Source organism: Sabethes cyaneus, chromosome 3 (genome assembly GCF_943734655.1).
Source record: "Sabethes cyaneus chromosome 3, idSabCyanKW18_F2, whole genome shotgun sequence".
Lineage (NCBI taxonomy): Eukaryota > Metazoa > Arthropoda > Insecta > Diptera > Culicidae > Sabethes > Sabethes cyaneus.
The window spans coordinates 93,527,003-93,543,164 of record NC_071355.1 but is presented as its reverse complement, the minus strand read 5'-3'; the positions used below and the strand labels follow the sequence as shown (position 1 = coordinate 93,543,164).

General features: G+C 43.2%; 2 protein-coding genes across 3 annotated transcripts in view; both read right to left on the bottom strand.

The window, feature by feature from the left end:
- Positions 1–1,939, bottom strand: part of LOC128743752 (protein PALS1) — a 92,918-nt gene extending 90,979 nt beyond the window's left edge. The window contains exon 1 of one of the 2 annotated variants that reach the window (XM_053840413.1): positions 1,822–1,939. The gene's annotated coding sequence lies outside the window, so the exon portion shown is untranslated. The remainder of the gene's footprint in view (positions 1–1,821) is intronic. The other variant, XM_053840406.1, reaches the window with a different exon arrangement.
- On the bottom strand, positions 1,818–13,783 carry LOC128739882 (myosin-G heavy chain-like). The gene is made up of 3 exons (XM_053835384.1): positions 13,763–13,783; positions 2,041–2,772; positions 1,818–1,943 (listed from the first exon to the last, which is right to left on the bottom strand). The coding sequence occupies exons 1-3, from the start codon at positions 13,781–13,783 to the stop codon at positions 1,818–1,820; spliced, it is 879 nt and encodes a 292-aa protein (XP_053691359.1).
- Between the last annotated feature and the right edge of the window lie 2,379 nt (positions 13,784–16,162).

Genomic DNA, 16,162 nt, shown 5'->3' with positions numbered 1-16,162 from the left:
AGTCGAAGTCGCAACATATTCGCTTTTTAAATGTTGTACCGTATACTTTTTGTCAAGATTTCTGTTGCAGTTCGTAGAAGTGTACAACGCGCTCCCGAAATGATTCTTGTTTCGACGTCATTTTAAGCAAAACAAGACAAACATAAACAAAACAAAAAAAATAATGACAAAAAGAGGAAATAGAGAGAGAGAGTTAACACATACATACTCCCATTTCTCTCTGAGCTCGTTTGTTGTTGAGTATAGGGGCCTCAAAAAAGTTCCAAAATTTTAGTTGTCACCCGTTATTAAAAAGCGCTTTCAAAAAATTAGAAACTCTGCACAAACTATGCTTAAATTAAAAACAATGTTTGAGACGATATCTAACTGGAGTACGGTAACGGCCAAACTATATAATCTATAGTGAAAAGTGAAAACATATATTGGTCAACAATTTTACCGTTAATTAGGAGTTTTTTTTATGACAGTTATTATAAGAAAATACATTGAAACTTTGGTTTTTCGTAATAAAACATATATATCAGGCATCTTATTTTTATTGCATTATGGTAAGCGATTGTAAGAGTTCGCAAAATAATGCTTATTGTTAGCATTTTAAGCTCAAGTAGCTGATTACTAACAGTGAATTTAACTATAAAAATAATTATTATTTTGTGACTTTTAGCCTGTTATTTACTTTATTACGGGTTATAGAGCTAATATTTTTTTAAATTGGCGATTTAGCATTTAAAAAAGAGAGCACTTCTAACTTTAGACTAAATTCATAATCTTTTATTATGTATTAATGTTTTCATAAAGTTGGTCCCGAGGGCAACACATAATTAGCCAGTTGATTATTTATGTTTCAAAGATATACGCTGCGTTACGAAATCACAACACAAAATGCAAAACTATTGTAAAGAGAATAAAACAACGGCAACATAATTGAATTGAGCTTTTCGTATTGCAGGGCAATAAAATTACTGGTAGATAGTGCAACATGTAAAGAAAACTATAGAGTAACAATGGTTTAGCTTTTGTTGCTCACGTTAGGTTTAGTTCGCTGTTTCATATCCTCACTTACGGGAAATAATTTGGTTTACGTTACATTTGGCTTCCATTTTATTGCAGCACGCTCGGTATGCCGCCAGGAGCCTAGGGTCATTCGAGCGCATAAATTTGTCATAAAGCTTTTAGTTGACGATAAATCATATTAGCTATCTACAGTTACTACGCAACGGACTGGTCACCCAAATATGCCGCACTACCCTGAGTGGACCACTTTGGTAATAGCAAATTTCATCTACTATGTGCGATGGTATAGGTACCCATAGTACATACTTGCCAGCTGCTGCTGACCCACAGAGTGGTATAAAAATAGCACTCTTTCAACCGTCAACATGACAGATCCCCCCCCCCTCCCCACACATACGGCACACCGTCCGAGAAGGCATTCAATGGCATTCTAAGCAGCATGAACGAATAAAAGATTCAGAATGCCATCAACGAGAGACAGGAAATGGACATCACCGAGCCGGAAACTGTATATATCTGGTGTGCACTTGCAGTGACTACACCGTACACATTATGCATTCGTTGCATGCTTCACTAATCTGCTTCTCGTTTTGGCGGTGAACCGATCGGAGAAAGTTGTACAACCACCGACAGCTTATAGATTTTACTCCGGCATGGCTTCTCAATCATAGTTAGGCAATTGAAAACATCATAGTGACAGGTACGTAGCATATTTCAGGACATTTATGTGATGAAGAACGGTGGTGACCTAGTTTATGCTACTGGAGCTCGTATCGGGGAAACTGGAAATGAGTCCCAATGACTTACCGGGTTTCCTGTCGCAAACTCTGATCACCTAGCAGTACTTCTGTGCCACCCCTTGATATGTTGCTGTTCGTCTCATATGGTTCGTCTTGCAGCTCGAGTTCACCTTCGGATAGTGTGGCCAGCTGTAAGTAGAAAATCGGAAAAGTATCCATTTAATGGATCTATTTACAGGGTGGCGCCAGACGATTAGAAGCATGGAAAACAAAACAATTGTTTTACCTCTCGCTTGGGACCATGACCGTTTGCGATAATCGGATTGGTTAGATTACTGTAATAACTACCACAAGAACTATTACCAGCACCAGTTTTACTAATATTGCTATTGATGTTGTTATTGATAAGACTATGATTCACATTCACAATGTTACTGCTGTTGATGGGATAATAGTTGTTATTGTTAAGATTAAACTGTTGCTGTTCGCTAGGTTTAGTGTTGGCTGTCGAGTACGTTGACCCCGCAGCGGTAGACGGAGTGCCCCGCAGGGCAGACGACGCTGCGACGTTTGATGTCACAATGTTAGATATAGTGGATACGTTCTGCTGGCGTGATGTCGACGGTGGGACAGTTGTGCTGATGTTAGAGGACTGAGACGTAGTGGACTGAATTTGATTAGACGCTGGCTTCGAGCCGACCGAGGAGTTGATCACATTTTGAGTAGCACTTTTTGCTGCTGCGGACCCAGCCACCGAGTTAGTACCAGTAATTACAGCCGAACTGGCTGCCGACGTTACGTTACCTATCTGTTTAGCCGTGTTATTGTTATTGGTTGCTGCTTGTTGTAAATTGGACCCAGCTGAGTAGTTGGTTTTTGTTCCTGCCGTCACCGTGGTGCTGGTGTTGGTTACGGAGACGGTGTTGTTCGATAACGAGGTTACGTATATCGGCGATGCTTCCTTGAGAAAGCTAAGATCCTGTGTGGTGCCTCCTTTCGCTTGGCTTTGTTGGTTTAGCTGCAAATACAAAAGAAATGGGTAATTTAAAATGATATTTTTATTGTCTTATATAAATTCTAAAACTTTTTCTAATCACTTTGAATTAAATGTTTTGATTGTTTTTTACAAATATGGATGGATATGCAGAAAAACGAGCAACTCTCAGATGCGAATGGATCCAGATTTTTTTTTATTTTTCTCGGAAAGAATATTTTGAATCTTTAAGGATCTACATAATAGGTATCTGGAAAGAGTTATAATTTTGTGCTGAGTGCACGTTGAAAAAAAAAATTGAAATTAGATGCATTTCAATGACGGCTGCAGTGAGGAAGGGGTTTCTGAGATGTACCGCAGCGGTGTGGTTTGGAAGAGTTCGAAAGAGACTAATTAACACGATGATGAGTTGACGTGGACAGAATTGAAGCGAGAAATGGATTAACAGTTGCTGCTAATGATCGTGATTGGGTTATAAGAGGTTTTTTTGCTGCTATTCCATCAAAAGAATACGTAGACAAACAAAGCGTCGTACCGAATTGAAAACTCAAATCACAATTTGATGAAATTCTTGTAGAAATGGAAGAAGATTATCTGGTGCAAAATACTAAAGCATGCCCCAACAGAACAATCCTTCCATTAACGAAAGTGTGACAACAAACCATACAGGAGAACTAAAAACGCAAATTATATAGAGATCGTTTTAAATTTTTATTGATTTGAACTATGATAACTATATTTAAACTAAAATTGTGACAGAAATCTGACAGAAAATCGTTGAAGAAAAGATTTCTGCCTTCTAAAACTCCCACATGCCAAATTTTGCTTGATTAGTTCTCAAGGTATGAAGAAATTTGTATTTCATTCATATAGGAGCCCCCCCCCACGCTCTTAAAAGGGAGAGGGGTCATAATTCATCAAAGAAAAAAATTCTGCCTCCTAAAACTCCCACATGCCAAATTTGGTTCCATGTGCTTGATTAGTTCTCAAGTAATGAGGAAATTTGTATTTCTCTTGTATGGGAGGCCCCCTTTTTAGAAGGGGGAGGGATCTCTTACTATATCATAAAAACATAAGAACCTTCCCTGGCCCCAAAAACCCCTGCATGCAAATTTTCTCGCCGATTGGTTCAGTAGTTTTCAATTCTATAAGGAACATACGGACAAACAGACAGACAGACTGAAATCCATTTTTATAGGTATAGATTCGTATAGATCGGGTAACCAACCCCGGTGGAAACTAAAGTCGTATACCAACCGGGAAGGAGGTATAGTGAGTCTCGGCACTATAAGATGGCAGCCCCATCCCGGTTACACACCTAAATTCAAAAACTAACAACATTCGAGCATATTCGGAGCGGAATATTCGGCATCGACCTACGCGACGGAACAAGGACGACGAATGAAGACTCGGGACTTGGAACTGCAGATCGCTAAATTTCGCAGGTTGCGAGCGGGTGCTGATTGAACAGCTGGAACCCCGCAAACTCGGCATCGTAGCTCTGCAGGAAATCTGTCGTAAAGGAGACAAGGTATGGAAGATCCGTGGCGGAAAGGCCCAGTTTTACCAGAGCGGTGGCACTACCAACGAACTGGGAACGGGCTTTGTAGTGCTGGGCAGAATGCAGGACCGCGTGATAGATTGGAAGGCGATCAACGAGAGAATGTGTGTATTGAGGATACAGGGCCGTTTCTTCAATTATAGCATCATTAACGTGCACTGCCCGCACGAATGTAGGCCCGACGATGAGAAAGAAGCGTTCTACGCGAGGCTGGAGGCAACGTACGACAGCTGCTCGTCACGGGACATCAAGATCGTAATCGGGGATATGAACGCCCAGGTCGGTATCGAAGAAATGTATAGACCGGTGGTAGGACTCCATAGCCTGCACACCGACACAAACGATAACGGCCAACGATGTATAAACTTCGCAGCTTCCCGAGACCTGGTGATCCGAAGCACCTTTTTCCGGCGCAAGGATATCCACAAAGCCACCTTGAGATCACCTGACCAACGTACAATGAACCAAATTGACCACGTTCTCATAGAGGGCCGGCTTTTCTCTAACATCACGAACGTACGCTCCCGTCGGGGTGCGTATATTGATTCTGACCATTACCTAGTAGCAGTACATGTGCGCTCAAAGCTGTCCGTATACCGGACACGTCAAAGCCGCCCTCCTCGTCTGAACATCAGGCAGCTAGATAACCCACAAGCTGCCGAAAACTACGCGCGAGTACTGAATGAGGCACTGCCTTCTTCCGAGGAGTCAGGTGCTTCAAACCTCGAAGACGGTTGGGGCAGAATACGCTCGGCCGTCGGAGAGGCACTAGGTATTGAGCCTCGGAGTACACAAAATGATTGGTTTGATGGGGAATGCCAACAAGCGGAGGAGAGGAGAAAAAAAATGCTTGGAAAAATTATCTAAGTATTGCCACTAGATAGAACCTGGCCAAATAGCGACGAGCTAGGAAGCAGTTGACCACGATCCTGAGGAGAAAAAAGCGCCAAAAGGAGGACAGAGATCGTGAAGAATTAGAGCAACTATTCCGAGCTAATGACATGCGCAAGTTTTATGAGAAGGTGAACCAAACTCGGAAGGGCTACACACCGAAACCTGACATGTGTAGGGACGAGGGAGGGAATCTAATTACAAACGAGCGCGAGGTAGTCGACAGGTGGAAGCAGTTCTTCAATGGCGAAGTCGCAGAAGGAGGCGGAACGGAAATTAACCTAGGAGCGCCCATGGAAGATGGTAATGTCCTAGCACCTGATCTCCAAGAAGTCAAACGAGAAATCGGACTGCTGAAGACCAATAAAGCCGCTGGGAAGGACCACCTACCGGCAGAGCTTTATAAACATGGTGGAGAAACGCTATCAAAGGCTCTACACTGGGTTATTTCGAGGATTTGGGAGGAGGAAAAACTACCGGAGGAATGGAAGGAGTGGTTTGTCCCATCTACAAAAAGTGTGATCGGCTAGACTGCTGCAATTATCGTGATATTAAGCTGGTAAACGCCGCCTACAAGGTACTCTACCAGATCCTGTAACGCCGGCTGTCACCGATAGCACAAGGTTTCGTGGGGAATTATCAGGCGGGTTTCATGGGAGCTCGCGCAACTACGGACCAAATTTTTACTGTCTGACAGATCTTGCAGAAATGTTGGGAGTACAACGTGCCCACGCATCACATCTTTATTGATTTCAAAGCAGCATACGATACAGTCGATCGAGACAAGCTATGGCAGATAATGCACGAAAACGGTTTTGGATCGAGTGATGTGTTTCGTACGCATCTGTGGGACACTCTCGAGTCCCTTCGAGACGCGGCGAGGGTTGAGACAAGGCGACGGTTTATCCTGCATGCTGTTCAACATCGCTCTTGAGGGGGTGATCCCACGAGCGGGCATCGAAACGAGAGGCACGATTTTTACCAAGAGTAGCCAACTTCTAGGCTTTGCAGATGACTTCGATATCATTGCCAGGAATATTGCGACGGCGGAGGCAATCTATGCCAGACTGAAAGCGGAGTCTAGGAGAATTGGGCTAAAAATAAATGCGTCGAAGATCAAATACATGAAAGCAAGAGGCTCAAAGGAAACAAACGCGCGCCTCCCATGGACGGTAACTGTTGACGGCGACGAACTAGAAGTGGTAGAGGAGTTCGTGTATTGTGGATCGCTGATGACCGCGGACAACAACACTAGTAAGGAGATCCAGCGGCGCATCCAAGCGGGAAATCGGGCCTACTTTGCCCTTCGTAAAACGCTACGATCAGGAAGCATACGCCGCCGCATGAAGCTAACAATGTACAAACCCATTATTAGACCGGTAGTTCTTTATGGACTTGAAGCAGTGACGCTGCTTACGGAGGACATACGCGCCCTTGTTTGAGCGGAAAGTGCTGCGGACGATATTTGGCGGAGTACAAACTGAAAGCGGAGAGTGGCGGAGGCGTATGAATCACGAGCTACAGGCACTGCTTGGGGAGACTCCCATCGTACATCTAGCGAAATTTAGCAGGCTACGGTGGGCCGGACACGTCGTAAGGCCGGATGACAGTGCGACGAAAATAGTCCTCTTCAACAACCCCACCGGCATCAGGAACAGGGGGGGCCCAACGTGCATGATGACTCGACCAGGTCGAAAGCGATTTGCGACTTCTGACACGACTAGGAAATTGGCGACGAGTGGCCCAAGACCGAGTTGAATGGAGACGAGTGCTTGAAACAGCACGAGCCACCCCGGCTCTATGCTGCTGAAGAAGAAGAAGAAGAAGAAGAAGAAGAAGAAGAAGAAGAAGAAGAAGAAGAAGAAGAAGAAGAAGAAGAAGAAGAAGAAGAAAAAGAAGAAGAAAAAGAAGGTATAGATTCGTGCGGAGTTTCTGTATCGAGTAACCAAACTATTTTGGACCCCAACAAAATAAATCACACAATTTGGACAGTCGCATTTGATTTTGTTGAGTGTCAAAATTATGTACAGCTGCTGATGGGGTCCAAAATAGGTTGATTACCCCAGTTGCAAAATAAAGCATCACTTTATCATCACAGTTTCGTCACGTGGGCGAGAAAAGCACAAGTTTAATGGTGGAAATATGGCCTCGAGGTACAATGCTGGTCTAACAAGTCATTGTTCGTTTATATTTCGGCTGGGAGCTGTTGCTAGATTCAGTAGATTGTTATCCTGTACCTTACAACCGGCGGTCGACAAACAAGACTCAAGTCTTTGAACATGTACATTAATGTACATTTATATATATTGGTTTTAAGATACAATTTTTTAAAGAAAAGAAGCTGCCAAAATGCAATGGAGATGCATGGTCTTTAGTTTTTACCTGCGGTGAAATGGATTTCAAAAGGTCATAAATGCGGGTTGTAAAATAATTGCTGTCATCTTGGATACCGACTTGTTTCGCTGGATTATGTTGGTAACTTGATGGAATTGATGGATTGTGGACATTCCTTTGCGGAATCCAAACTGTTCCTCTAGGAAGACATCATTCTCATCAACAAACGAAAGAATCTAGCTTTGGATTGACTTCTCAAACAGCTTGGAGCGGGCAGAGAGCAAGCAGATGGAGCGATAGCTCTTGAAAACAGCAGGATCTTTCCACGGTCTCAGTACTAGGATGACTTTAGCTAAGTTTTCCACCTGTTGAACAGCTTTGCTACTAAAGCAACCGAGCCGTAGCTCAAATGCTCAGCGCGATGTTGAATGTGTTGTCAAATGCGGGGCGTTTTTTTTTTTTGTAGGAGAATGATCCACTGAGACCATTATTTGAGATCTACAGTGGTATACTCCACCTTAATCTAAGTATATGCTCTTGGCTCATCACATCTGGGGGTCTTCATATTTTTAGATCCCTTCACATAGCCCATCAACTGGATAGCGGTTACTTTTTCTTCTTTAGGTATCAAGCTGACTGATCGTCCAACATCGGTGACTCCTTCTGTAACAGAGTACTCGTGTGGGCTGACAATATTCTGTCCTAGATTGTGAGACATTACAAAATGTTGACCCAGCGCGTCCGCTTTTTCGCTTTGAGTGAATGAGACAAGAGAAGGGATAAACTTTGGCCTCTTTTTTGGGACCTTAGTCATGGACCAGAAAAGTCTTGATGCGGTGTAATTTGTTGGAAATTCTGATGGAATTCCTTGTTCGTTAGCTCTCGAGTTCGCTCCTGGGTAACCCTAGAAAGATTTGATTTAGATTTTTTCTGCCGGTCACCAGTACACCGGTATATATGGCGCAATCTCACCACATGTTCGGTGGTGGAATTTATTTGAAGAAAAGTGCTTACTAGGTGTTGTTCACTTGGAACCGCGCTTGCCCGGGCAACTGCAATCGGTCGCTGGAGCGAGTCCAGCGCCTGGCCGGTCAACTCCGGTGTATGCAGAGGTTGTACGGAGTCGATGTTTTCGTCGACAATACGTTGAAACTCGACCTAATTGGCACAATGGTAGTTTCGTTGGGACCGACTGTCCACCGTATTCTACGAAGACCTCTGGTACTGCGTTGATGGCCACGTTCATTATAATGATGCCCAAAATACAGATGCAGATTCTAGTCGGACTGTCCAGCGCAAAGGTGTCGCAGTGACCGACCTCAAAATCTTCCACCAAGGTGATCCCATTCTGATTTAACCTTCGATTGCCCTGCGCTTCATCCCGGGCCCTGGCTTGTTTGGGATAGTAGAGCGCTATTATGTTAATCTTCGGTCGTGAGACAGACACCAGAGGCTACACCGGTATACGACTAGGGTACGGTAGGGTAGCTGTAGAAGCGGTGTAGAAAAGTTGAAGGCCGTTTGATGAACTGTTGATTTCGTAGCGGCGATGCGTTGGTCGTGGAGAGAGGGTGGGGGCAGGTTTGGGACCTACCGACGGGGCTAAAGAGCAGGATACTCAGTATTCGTAATGACCGGAGGTCGACGATTGCGTATAGGCTGGTTGTTTGCTGATGCTTGCTGATGTACGCAGATCACTGCTGTTGAGTGCACTGCAGCACACTTGTCGCAACGCGGGCCCATTTTACAATTTTTGAAACCGTGACCAAACCGAAGGCATTTGGCACACTGGGTCATATGACGATGGTACAGGCGGTAGGGTTCCCAATTTATGATTGTTGGGAGCAAGTCCCGGATATTACGTAAAGCACCGATGGTGATGGTGCGCTTGACGAAGTGGACCAATAGCAGCTGATTCCGAGAGCTGTCCTTGGCTTCAGCCCGACGATTGATCGGGTATTGATTTTTACACACACACACACACACACACACACACACACACACACACACACACACACACACACACACACACACACACACACACACACACACACACACACACAACTGGAAGCGCGATCGCAGGCATGCTTGGGTCAGCTTGGCCTCAAACTTTACGATATCCTTGATAGGGGTGAAAAACGGAGGGACGCGCTCTTTTTTAGCGACAGAATCATCGTTACCGATGTCCAACGGAAGGACCGAAAATTGATTTCTCTCAAGGAGCCGATCTGTTGCTCCGTCTGCGATCCTATTGGTGAATTCGAGAGCAATTACATAATCGAAATGCCGAGTATTGTTAAAACGCCTATGCTCTGCGATCAAAACGATTGTCTACACACGCCTTCGAAATAGCCTCCAGATCACTTTCCCAATAGTATATCGTATTTACTTTTACTTCAAGCTCAATGAAAATGATTGGAAAGAGGCGAACCAGCCGCAGGCTGAAAACCTCTCTAATATAGAATTTAAAAAAAATGATTGGAGAGCACCCATCCTCGGTTATAAGGTCTCGCACCAAGACAAAAAGCTAGCCGCCTGAAACTTTAAAGCCTGGGCCTGGGCAGACCCATTGTTGGCTGGATTTCAGCGAACACAACGTGGAGCAAGTTTTGCATGCTGTACTCTGGCATACGAGGTGAAAGTGCTACTCGAGAAAGAGGAGTTGGATTCCTACTGAGCCCAGGATCACCTGCGGCCCTGATGAACTGGTAACCGATAAACGAAAGAACAATCGTCCAGTGTCCAGTGATCATATCTGCATCAGCCGAAAGTGCTGCAGCGTAGCGCCGGTATTACATTCGTCCATCACCATGTTATCGCTGAGACATGCTTGCACGTCGCAGTGACGAGAGGAGAAAGTTGGGCGTCGTTACGATGTCCCGAAGTGAAACGGCCTTTGTCGAGCAACTAGAATCCCGAGTCTCGGAGTTGCGACCTAGTGGAACCGTCGAAGAGCAATAACACAAGCAGTGACGAAACTCTCGCGAGGAGCGCAGCGGGCGGTGCGAGTGGATCTCGGATGAAACTTGTAAAAAGCTGAGGCACGCGTTTGTTTCCTTTGACCCACTTCTTTTCATGTATTTGGTCTTTGACACATTTATTTTAAGCCCAATCCTATACTCCGCTTTCAAGCTGGCGTAAATTGCCTCCGCCGTTGCAAAGTTCCTGACTATTATAACAAAGTCATCTTCAAAGCCTAGGAGTTGGCTACCTTTGGTGAAAATCTTGTCTCTTGTTTCGATACCCGCTTATCGAATCACCCCTTTAAGGGTGAGCCATTACCTTGTCTCAACCGTCGCCGCATTTCGAAAGGCTTCAAGAGCGTCCCGGTGAAGCGCACGAAACCAATGCAGCTCTGATCAGTCGCGTCAGGTAAAAATTTGGTACGTAGGTAGTTGCGCGAGGCCCCTTGAAGCCCGCTTGCGTAAGGGTGTCCCACATCAAATTGCACTACGGAAACGTTGTAGAAAATTACCTAATTCACCGATCCTTTTCAAACTTTCAGACAATAAAAAATAATCTATTAGTAAGCTTTTGGCATATTTATTTCATTCAACTTCGATACCATAACCGTATGCTCACACGGTACGCTATACTTCATTCATAAGATTCTGTGCAACATCTGGCTGCTTCTTCTTCTTCAGAAACCAACTTCTCCCTTATGTCTTCCTCAGATGTGACCTCCTTGGGATGTTTTCGTAGTGTCTGCTTCATAATAGTCGATGGACCTTAGTTCCGGTGCGTTGGGGGGTTCATGTCCTTGGGTACGTTGGCCCGTTGGCTTCGTATCACTCCAGGATATCCTTTGTATAGTGGCACGAAGCTAGATCCGGCCAGAAGACCGTAGAGCCCTCATGTTGCTTCAGAAAAGGAAGCAGACGCTTCTATAGACACTCCTTGTCGTAGATCTGCCCGTTTACAGTTCCGATAGTCACGAACGGCGCACTCTGTTTGCCACATGAGCAGATCGCTTGCCAAATCATGTATTTTTTGGCAAACTTTGAAAGGTTTAGCTTTCTTACTTTCCCTGGAGCATCAAAATTGCGCTGGGCGGTGTTCTCAGAATTTCGTAGCAACGTTTAACCACACGGCTCACCGTTGACTGTACGATTCCGAGCGGTTTTCCGATGAGAGAGTTCAAGATTTTCCAGATGTTTGCGTAAAATCAATTCGCGACGTTGCTTTTCTGGTGACGCCATTTTTTCCAATTTTCGAAAAACTGACTGCGATAAAAATGCAGTGTAAAAAATACACTCTAATCTACTTCTACCCAAATTTTGAAGAGAAAATACCCATTAGGTAATTTTCTACATCTACAGCGTTTCTTCCGTGGTGCAATTTGATGTGGTACACCCTTTAATTCCCTACAAAACCCTGTACTTTCGGTAACAGCCGGTGGAACAGTAATATTATGTTCAGTGTGTTTTTTTTTCAGAAGCAACATGTACATTTGCATCTAAATATTTGAGGTTTTATAAGCCTAAATATGTTTTGTAGAATTGGTGCCCCACCTCTGGACACGCCAGTGGATGGAACAAACCACTCTTTCCATTCATGTCTTTGGTAGCTTCTCCTCCTCGCAAATCTTAGAAATAACCCAGTGTAGAGCTGTTCTGCCAGCTTTCTCGGCCATGTTTATAAAGCTCTGCCGGTAGGCGGTCCTTACCAGCGGCTCTGTTGGTCTTCAGCATCCCAATTTCTCGTTTGACTTCTTGGAGATCAAGTGCTGAGACATTATTATCTTCCATAGGCACTCCTTGGTTAACTTCCGTTCCGTCTCTATCTGTAACTGCACTATTGAGGTGTTCATCGAATCGAAGATCTTGACTTATCCAGTGATTTAATCATGCCAAAAATAGTTCACCTACACTTTCTTCAGTTCCGTTTCGTTAAAATCCAGATAATTTTCAACTAGCAAGAATTGCACCTCGGCAGAACCTCATGAAAGTTATTTTTTTCCAAAAACCAGGATCAACTTTCAGTTGAATAGTGAAAAGAAATTGGAAGTCCGTTGAAGAACAACCGCCTCTCTGGCTCCCGTGATGTGCTCAGAACGGTCCATTGAAATTTGCTAATAGCGAAAACTGGATCAACTGCGTAAAGGATGATCCAGTTTTCGTCCACCAGAACAATCTGCGGACACCAACTGAAAATAATGCTAATATGGGTTATATTTACATCAACGATTAAAAGTCGTATTTTATTGGTCAGCACAGAACTACATATGTTTAAACTAATGAATATGTTATGCAAATTATTACTTAAATAACAATAAAACACCTGTGCATTACGGTGGCGAAAACTGGTACCATTACTTTATATTAGTATGTTGTCTGGCTCCCTGGGAGGCGCGACCCCGTCATAAATCGAATCCAATATCTTCAGCAAGTGAAGAAAAAAATGTGACCGTGACCGCAAATCGCCGACCTACCCATCTCAAAATATATTTTATGGGCTATAAACAGTGAACGCATTTTAGAGGAAATTACAGTCTTTTCCTTGTACAGAATGCCAAAATCAATCAATTTGCCTACGTTTCAAAGTGGTTTGGTACTTCAAGCATTGATCTGAAAGCCAGGGAAGATTTCTTTTGCAATTCCTCGCAGAGACGTTATGTTCTTACTCGTCTCAAAACTAATGCGAGATCTATAGGCTGATGACATTATTCTAGGTTTGCGGTGGGCGCTTGTACTGACACCTACTCAACACGTCTAGATTGTAAGTAGCGAATGACTCTTGTGTTGAAATATGCATAAACAGCGTTCTTCAATTGTCTAGACATAATAAGAGGTTACGAGCATGTTCATTGTTGGCTCACTAACAACACCCGAGATAGGTAATAAGAAAGTAAAGAGAACGATATAACGAACGAACTTGTTCCTTCATCCATCTGGAATACTGAAAATACCTGAGAGAGGAATTGATGAAACAAGGAACAGCTTAGAAAATTAGAGTGAATCTGTTTTAATTATAAGCGCAAAAAAATAATAAAAGTAAAGATCAACTCTAATGGCTACAATCATTTTTTTATGATTTCACGTTGATTTTTACTGCCCTGCGAGAGGCAGCATGTCGAGTATGAAATTCACATTTCAAAGCTTGCATAACTGTCACCTTGACTAGCAGAAACAAGATTTGCGTTAATAGGTGCTGCGTCGCGCGCGGAAAGCGGGCTGTTTTCCTATCTACGGTGATGTTACTGTTACTGATGGACATCCTATCACTTACCTTTATAGACAGCTGGGACATGTCAACCGGAGTGATCCGTTTGAGCGCTGACAGACGCTGCAGTCTTTCTCTGGCTTGTTGTTCAACCGCGATGACGAATGCATCTTGAACTGCATTTCCCAGCTCGCCAGCTGCGAAAAAGTGCGAGAAAGAAAGAAAGAAAGAGTTTATATAGATATAAAATACCATAAGAGGAAATTAACTTTCACAATGGACTAGATTAGTTATGTGCGACACATGCAGCTTCGTCTCGTATGAGAAGCTGATAAACAGGCTGAAAATTTTACTCGTTGTAATAAATCTCGGCAAATATTATTGAATGAATCGAATTTCACATCGCCTCCATTCAAGTTCAGTTCACACGAGAAAAATAAATCCCTACTGGTTTACTGTTGCTAGCTAGAGATTGTGACTGTTTTTCGTCCGAACTGGAACCTGTGGATAGTCATGTGCGATGAAAAACAGCTAGACCGGAAAAGAAATATGTCTTGCCCGAACGGTATCTCCCATCTCATAAACTTGTCCGGTCAGTGAAAAACCAGCTACATTTGCTGCTCTGCTAGCTGAACTACAGGGGATAGGTATTAAAGTATAGTTAGCAACTCTAGGTTTGAGATATGATATCGTAGAATAAAAAAGCATTGAAGAACATTTTATTCGAATTGTTATACGTATGTTCCTTTGTGGTGAAACTCCGGTGGCTAATATGCCGGGAAATGCACTTTGACAGAAAAACCTTTTGAATGAAGTGAAAACTTTGTGTGTAAATTGAAATCACACAATTCTATGAGTGTTCGATATCTGGATTACGTCTCTTGTGTAACTTTTTCTTGAAATTCGAAAAAGGCTAAAAACGATGAAACCATATCTTATGCTTTGCGCAGGAGTTAACACTAAACGAATTGGAAACATGTAACTTATGATTTTCTTTTACGTTAAAGTTGTTTAAATCGTTTGGTATTTGGTATTTATTACAAAAATGTATATTGGAAAGTTTCGGTTTTGTCCCAGGAATTTAATCACAGTTTTTAAAAAGCCTATCAGCAAACGTAAACATTGGCACGAGAGTCTATTTTCTTTCAGCGGAACCTACAGAAAATAATTAATATTGGATAAGTTTACCTTAATAGGCAGCGCTATTAAAACAATAGGTCAGATGTGTCTTTATAATTATTACACTTAACAATCAACAATTAAATTTTATTAACAGGACGCAATCGACAGTAATTATTAGAAAGTGTACAGATAAAAATCAGCGTTGATCCGGGTCCACTACAACAGGAGGTGCAATCATTGAAATTCGTGTAGTCATGTAGGGGGAAGTCTCTCAGTACCGGACACCTAAGGATTTTGACATATATGAAATCAACACTTAGCATTACTTCAGCTTTTATTAACTGAAAGAGTAATTTAGAAGACTATTTCCCAATAAAAATAGGTTACACGTACTGGCATCACTAATGAACCATTTTAGAAGCCAAATGAAAAGTCGATAAAAACCATTACTTCAAAATTGTGTTTCCTAGTGCCGGACACTTAATAGAAATCATAAAATAAACCAATTCTGGGTTTATAGTATCAACCGTGCCTGGGGACAGAATGCCAACTCTGTCAAAACAGCCAGCGTCTCGCTTGCGAGACCGCAGGAACGGCAGCAAGAGCTTCCGGAAACATTCGTCCCGTAACACTCACAGATGGTAGCCCAAATCAAGAACTTTTTGGTGAATTTATCCATCTTCTTCTTTCTTATCTCCCCGAGAACGACCAACCGTGATATGGAAAGGAAACACTCCTGTCCCGGTAACTGCATTGTGTCCAACTTGATGCGCCTCGGTTTCGTCAGCCACTTTTGGCACCACTTTCTTGTTTGTTTGTCATTTCGGTTCGGTGCCGTCCGAACCTTGAAGACGTGGAGGCCGGTACGTTGTTTTTGGACAAACCGGATTGAAACATTCGCCGCATTTCGAAAACGCCAGCCGACGCTTGAACAGACTCAACATCTTCCTGGCTTTCATCAGGTCAGCTATCTTGGGATTTATGACGTTGCCTGACCGCAACTGGGTCGTCTGGGTCTTTCTGCATGATTTCATCGCCTGGAACACTATCGAACTGTGAATGTGTTTATAGACTTCAAAACAGCGGACGATTCCGTAAAGCGAAATAAGTTATCATGGATTATGGTTGAATATTGTTTTCAAACAAAACTGAATAGGTTGATTCGTGCCATCCTTGTTAATTTCACGTTATGTATCAGGACACCGACATGATTACCCGTTTGTGACGCTAGATGGTTCGAAGCGAGGTGATGGACAGTCGAATCTGTTGTTCAATATAGAATTGTTATTCGAAAGGAAGGTATGAAGAGAAGCGATACCATCATTACAAACTGTAACATGCTCT

What these genes read in the sequence shown, in the direction of transcription:
- LOC128739882 (XM_053835384.1), bottom strand. Translation starts at nt 13,783, where the DNA reads ATGTCCCAGCTGTCTATAAAG. An exon ending in TGTCCCAGCTGTCTATAAAG is followed by an intron (nt 2,773 to 13,762) that starts GTAAGTGATAGG and finishes TTGTATTTGCAG; the next exon opens with CTAAACCAACAAAGCCAAGC. An exon ending in GTCATGGTCCCAAGCGAGAG is followed by an intron (nt 1,944 to 2,040) that starts GTAAAACAATTG and finishes TTCTACTTACAG; the next exon opens with CTGGCCACACTATCCGAAGG.